At 43.2% G+C, this 6,778-nt stretch overlaps 1 protein-coding gene across 2 annotated transcripts in view; it reads left to right on the top strand.

Annotated features, from left to right (window-relative positions):
• The first annotated feature begins 5,200 nt into the window (after positions 1-5,200).
• Positions 5,201-6,778, top strand: part of dyrk4 (dual-specificity tyrosine-(Y)-phosphorylation regulated kinase 4) — an 11,888-nt gene continuing 10,310 nt past the window's right edge. For both annotated transcript variants that reach the window (XM_019893910.1, XM_019893909.1), the window contains exon 1: positions 5,201-5,771. In XM_019893910.1, coding sequence (XP_019749469.1) covers positions 5,751-5,771 — 21 coding nt within the window. In that variant the 5' untranslated portion in view covers positions 5,201-5,750. The remainder of the gene's footprint in view (positions 5,772-6,778) is intronic.

Here is a 6,778-nt window from a genome sequence, read left to right as displayed (position 1 = left end):
TAAGGAGTGGCTCAATACTGGCTGGCCATATTCGGGCCGGAGTTGGAAATTGATTTCTGGCCCAAATACTTCACGCCACATCTGGCCCTCATCTGGTTTGCCAGAGTCAAGCCAGTGCCTCCTTTGCCACGCCTGGGCCGTGTTCGGCCCACATGCGTTATGCCATTGCCGACACAAGGCCAGCTGTGCCGGCTTCATGCCGAATCCGGGCCAGATGCCTTTGCTGACTGGGGAGGTATATGTGTTGACCTATATTTTACATATGGTCAAAAGGTCATTCAGAAGCTTACCGTGTGTCTAAAAATTCATCTGCTGGCCGCTGGTGAGGTTGAGCTATACCCCTACATTTCTCTGCCAAATGGCAGCAGTCATTGATGCTATCTCATTTGACTTGCTACCGTTCGCCTCATTAGACAGCTGGCAGCAATAAGTCCATGTTCCAACAGTATGTTGAGCACGGGTTGTTATCCATTAAATGGGCGGTATGCGTGTGTCTCATCTGGCCCTGGGTAGCCCTTTCTAAATACCTGCTGTCCATTGTTTCCAAATCTGTCTTAATGCCCTAAATTTTATCAGGCGACTGCCACTCCAAGAGCAAAGGATGAGTGGGATGATAAGTCTTACAAGAACCAATCCAGTCTGACCTAGAAGTAATGGAATACAGTAGCTTGATGCTACAGATATAGCAACACAGTTCCTGTCACCAAAACAGGGTGATATACTGATTTTATTTTTGGTCGAGGGGCAGAATGACCGACCGTAAGCGGAAAGAATGGAAGAAAATGACAAATGACGTGTTGTACGTCGGGTATGCTCCACATTGGGAAGTGGCGTTGAGGAAAAGTGTGCCACTCGGGCATTTGACACCCAAAATAATTTATATCAGAACACTCAGCTTTACTCCTGCCATACTGCCAGCAACATAAAGGTGGATATAGAAATTCCATGAGTATTTTGTCATTGCAATTTGTTTCCAAGGTTTCCTAAGTTAACAACAACACCAACTCTGGTATTGAATGCAATTTTGTTTCCAAAATATTGACTGTGACACATTATTTCAATATTCATCGAGTGTTTTTTTATTTTTATTTTTTTTTAGTGTAGGAGGTTGCGGCTCGCTGCCAGCTATATGCTGTAGCCTAATATGCAAAAAGGCAAAGGCGTTACACAGTAATTTGCGAGTGAGCAATCCATGTTATTTCTTTATCACACTTTGTCCTACAGTCATAAAAACAAGTAAAAGAGCATTGTTCAGGGCCTCCATTCAGTTCGGAGCAAAACATTGCTTTGATTCGCAAAGTTTCATTTCACATCTGGAGTCTCAGAACAAATTAAGTTTATGAACTGAGGTTTCAATATATTTTGATTTATTTGGGATGCTGGTTCTCAACAGGCAGAAGATGAGAGCCAATGGGAGGGAATCCGACATCCCCCGCTGACTTTGTCTCCAAGATACAGTGACAAGAGAGAAGGCAGAGCAAAGTCTGAAGAACCCCGGGGGAGATCCACTGGAGCGCCAATACCTCACACTCTTGACTTCCTCACTCACATGAAAAGTTCACCTGAGATGTGTAGCTATAGAAACTCTCGCTCTTCTCCAGTGCTGCTGCCCCCCCCCCAACCCACCCCCACAACCCCTTTTATCAAGGCACACTCCCAGAGGCCTCTGTCACAGGAAGACAAGATCCAGGCCTCTGTCACTGATGTCTCTGGCTGCACGATGGGTCCCTTGTTGAGTCACATACACACGTCATTGGCAGCACCAAAACACACAGGAGAACTCCCTCGCTAGGTATCGTGACAGAGCAAAGAAAGCCACAGTTGCAGTCTGTGTGTCAGCTACCTGCCTTATTCAGTGTATACTGAAGCAGTAGGGGACACTTGTACCAAAGCCTCCTCAATGTGGAATGTAGATTCTAACTGGACATTACTAAGAAAGGTCTGAAGAAAAAAAGTAATTTGTCCACATCGAAAGATAGCCAACACTATTCCATCAATGTCCTGTAAAGAGCAATGGAACAAAACAAGGACCTTCCAGAACAAGACACAGACATTACAGTCTTGTGCTTCATCCAAGGGGATCTTATGTTACCTCTGAGCAGCTGAGCTGAACACATCTGTCCAGCTGACAGTGGACAGGTTGGGGTTGACTTCGGTGTTTGGTTGTGGAAGCATGGACGACTTACATGATGGAGGATGACGGAACCTCACCTGCCTGTGGTGGATTTAACCTCCTCCAAAGGTGCTGTTGGAGCAGGAACAGGAGGATCCAACCTGAGGTACTTTTTTAGAGATGAGGAATCAATACACAACGTTTTTGTGTGTCTTGTGCACAGCTTTATAGTTTCACTTTTTTTTTTTTTTTTTTAATAATAACGTTAGCTGTTAAACAGGTTTTGCTACATATGTGCTTTGTTACTATGGTGAAGATTGACTGCAACTGGTGAACAATGGCAATGATTGATGTTAAAGGTTGTTTGACAACCTTAGAATATTTTAGATTTTTTATTTTTTTTTTTTAAACTATAGAGAGAAAAGCCATAGACGTCTTCTCATTCCGGTCTGTTCAACTGCAATCACAATTGAGCTTTTCAAAGATGAATGTCTATTGATTGTTAATCAAGATCCATTTAAAGAAGGACCACCTCAAATTACTCTGTGTTCTCCTTCTGAGAGGTCCACTCCAGCAGCTGAGGCCAATCACTTTCAGGACCAAATCTGGACTAGTGCATCAGGGTTGGCTTATTATTATGTACAGCCACCTGTTATGCATCAGTTTCTGCACACAACAGTTGCTTAGGGAATAGAATAGTATAATAAGCAGCTTCTTGAAGAGGTACAGATCCTGTCCCAGGGGTGAGATGGATCACTGAAATGACCACTGCTGTTGCATAAGAACTGTCAGCTAATCATGCTCAGCTCCTGGGGCCCTTATCACATGGATAAGCAGTGTTGCATCCCCCCTGCTGAGGGAATTAGTCTATGGAAAAGAAATGTCCACCGCTCGCTTGCATGTGCAACATGTGAAACTGTCCCTCTCAAAATCAACGTGTTATATTACGAGCTCTTTCTGAACGAGTGACCTTGCAACAGTATTGTTTTCTCTTTATTTATTCATGGTTAACATTATTATGTTTTTTCATCCATTAATTAATGAAATGCTGATTCTGTGCTGACCGTGTTTATTTCACCTTGAGTTGGTTTTCATCATCCAGTCTGCTGAACCTGACACTCACAGCAGTTTCGACACTTGACATCTTGACTCATGGTTCAACCCTTTCAGATCAAATGTTAACAACATTTTGAGAAATCATGGCCTCTATCTCAAAGCCCAGTGGAAGTCTGGCGCATAGCGCAGTCGAACTGTGTGAAGGGGTCGGCTGAACCAAGTTTTGCTATTTTTCCAGATGCACTCAGCTAGGCGCAGTTCCAAATAGACGGTTTGCGTTGCTGTGGGTGTGAACACAGCCTTATTATTGCTTCAATTAACATACATCTCAGTTTATTTTGTTACCTAGGAGGTTTAAAATATGTTTTTTATCTGTTTCAGACCAAACATAAAGATAGAAAAACAGACATTTAACAATTTTGGTCAAATTGTGTGTGGTCAGCTCCGATAATTCCAACAGAGACACCACACGCATGAAGATTTTGCTCCATCACCTGTCTTGAATCCAGGCCCTGAGGCAGAGCTCTCGCGTTGATCACACATGATCTCACAAACCCTAAAACCTGAGTAGACACTTCCAGGTATGCATCGAAGGGACCGCAAGCGGAGGCATTGATGATCATCCAGAAAAGAATTACTTTAGAAAATATTTACTGTCATCTGGGGAACCACTTTTATACAAAAACCACCATTTGGTGGGACATGTTTTTTTTTGTTTTGTTTTTATTTAACGCCACCGTCTTGTTCGTCAATCAGGGTGCATCTGTGATTGGCTGCATTGCGTTCTTGTCACACAGAGAAAAGTGAGAGTTTTTGACTTTCCCCGCACACATATGAAGATTTTTGGTCAGAAATGTTAAACATGTTTAATATTGATGATTGTTGGCCCCGATTCTTTCCGGACTCTATTCTCCACTCTTAACACACCTCTGAATCAAATTTTCTGCCTTTAAATACCTACAGTAATCATGTTCAGTTTTAATTCTCACTGTTAGCAGATAGGGCGGCCCGGTAGTCGAGTGGTTAGCACGTCGACTTCATAGTGCAGAGGTACAGGGTTCAATTCCAGCTCCGGAATGAAAATAAATAAATGTGGGGTCTGCTTGCGGCAACGCAAGTGCAGTGAAACTGCAAAGTAGAATGTTCGCACACACACACGCGCAGTCACACACTCAACTCACTACCTCACTCAATCCGGTACATACTGCTGTTCAATCGTATGAGAAAATAAATGGTTATTTTGCTCTCAAAAGTCCTTTTATTATTATTATGTTGCTTTGTGGGCGGCCCGGTGGGCGAGTGGTTAGCACGTTGACCTCGCAGTGCAGAGGTCCTGTGTTCGATCCCTGTGTGGAGTTTGCATGTTCTCCCTGTTCTTGCGTGGGTTTTCTCCGGGTACTCCGGTTTCCTCCCGCACTCCAAAAACATGCATGGAAGACTGATCGAACACTCCAAATTGTCCCTAGGTGTGAGTGTGAGCGCAAATGGTTGTTCGTTTCTGTGTGCCCTGCGATTGGTCGGCAACCAGTTCAGGGTGTCCCTACTGCCCGAAGACAGCTGGGATAGGCTCCAGCGCCCCCCGCTACCCGAGTGAGGATAAAGCAGTTCGGAAAATGAATGAATGTTCGGAGATTATTGTGTTGTAGAAATGTACTTCATCATACTGAGATGTGTTTGTAATATTTTCACTGTCATCTAATCATCTTATTGAACCACAAAATTAGAAACCGACCTTATTATACAATAGACCTACAACTTTCACACCCCATGCAAACTAGAATTACATTAGTAAATATTTATACATTTTGAAAGTGCCAATCACGCCTGAGCATGATTACTTTTGTGAAGGCAGAATGTTTTATACAGCTCTTGTGTTGGCTACGACTATATTGTTGGTGTGTATCTAATATGATCATTTGTAAACGTACCGTACAGTATTTCCTTACGTTGAGAGTGTATTTGAAAGGTGATATACAGAATAGTTGTTAGCGATGACGTACTGGGGGTGGTTGTAGGGGAGAGGCTGCAGAGGACACACGCTTCTTTGGCAGGGAATCCTGCATCTCCACTCCAGAGTGGAGATTGCGAGAGAACTTTGAGCGGAGTGGCTGACGTGCGTGTGTGCGTCGGTGGAAATCGAGTCCACGGGGCGTCGGTGTTGAAAGGGGCATCACGGCTTAGGTGTGGAAAGAGATCGAGGGATAGAGAGGACACATGCACGTCTATATCGGGACATCCCCAGCTGTCCGTTGCAGAAACCTGACCAGGTGGCTCATTCGCTCGTGGGCACGTCACGACGCATCAAGGCTGCAACAGCTTGACTCTCAAGCTAATCTTCACCTTGGTGACGGCAGCAGTGCGCGGAAAAACCTGGACTGCGATTCTGTTTCTAATTTTATTCGATTTTTTTCTACGTGGTCCCGACCAGTTTCTACGGGACTCACGCACTCCTCGCGGACTCTCGGACAGCGAGGTTTTGCAAGGTGACGCTCCTGACTGAGTTGGATACGATGACTGTTTTTGCCTGGATTCTATAAAGTCCCTCCCGTCAAGAGTCACTTTTCTGATTCACGTTGTCAACATGTTGCCAGAGATAAACAAGGTGAGGATTGTTTGTATTAACACTCGGTATCGTACTCGTGTCAAATGTTTACTACAAGGTGATCGAAATTCTGCAGGTTGCGGTTTCTCTATCGGCGCTGATGTCACATCAAAGAATTCGAAGATAACAGTTCTATCAAATGAGACATTTTACAGCAGTTTGATATCATCTATTACCTGCCAACTGAGACAGCACTTAGAAATATGTATTTTATCCAATTTATCATTACATTAAATATTTACAAATTTGTTTCATGCCACTCTATTTGAGCTCATTGGATTGAGCACGTATATTTATAATATTGTGGCAACCAAGTCTATACCGTATTTGCTTCAACTGTCCATAAACTTGGTTTCCCCGAAAATGCTGGCTTGATACGATTTTGGGAAAGCCCCGCGATCCATTTGTTGTGACGATCATGTCAATATTATGCCCACTGTTCCATAATGTCAATTCCACATCCACACATTATACATCAATGCAAATTACAAAATTAGCCTGTGTTTCCTGACCACATATTCATCCTCAAAATTAGAACCCTTTAAATTTCGGTTGTTGGTTCGAGCATCGGTGTTTGGCGGTTTTATATGGCAAAAGTGATTTTATTTAAACACAGTATTACTTCACCTTTGCTCCATTTGTTGGCACTCTGACCAAGTAACCACAGAGGGTCACACAGCGGCAAAGCATCCCTCGTGCAACTGATGGAATGACCCTCCATTGGTGACTTCGCATTCTTTTGCCCACAAAACGTGGCAACATGGATTGATCGGACTCTTTCACATCTTGAGTTTAGATCAGTGGCCTATTCATAACCTTTTATTAATATAAGGCACATGCATGTATTTTGTATTACAAACATCTTACACCACACCATCAAACAAAAAAAAATCCCTAAAAAGTACACATATCTTAATTGTATAGTGTAACTTTTGCCTGTAAAAGAGCATTTCATTGTTGTACCTCTAACTACATGTTCCTGGCATATTACTGATCGATGAACAAAG

This window comes from Hippocampus comes, unplaced genomic scaffold, assembly GCF_001891065.2.
Source record: "Hippocampus comes isolate QL1 unplaced genomic scaffold, H_comes_QL1_v1.1 scaffold104, whole genome shotgun sequence".
In the NCBI taxonomy this organism is placed as follows: domain Eukaryota; kingdom Metazoa; phylum Chordata; class Actinopteri; order Syngnathiformes; family Syngnathidae; genus Hippocampus; species Hippocampus comes.
The sequence above is the reverse complement of the archived record's forward strand: the minus strand, read 5'-3'. Positions and strand labels throughout refer to the sequence as shown.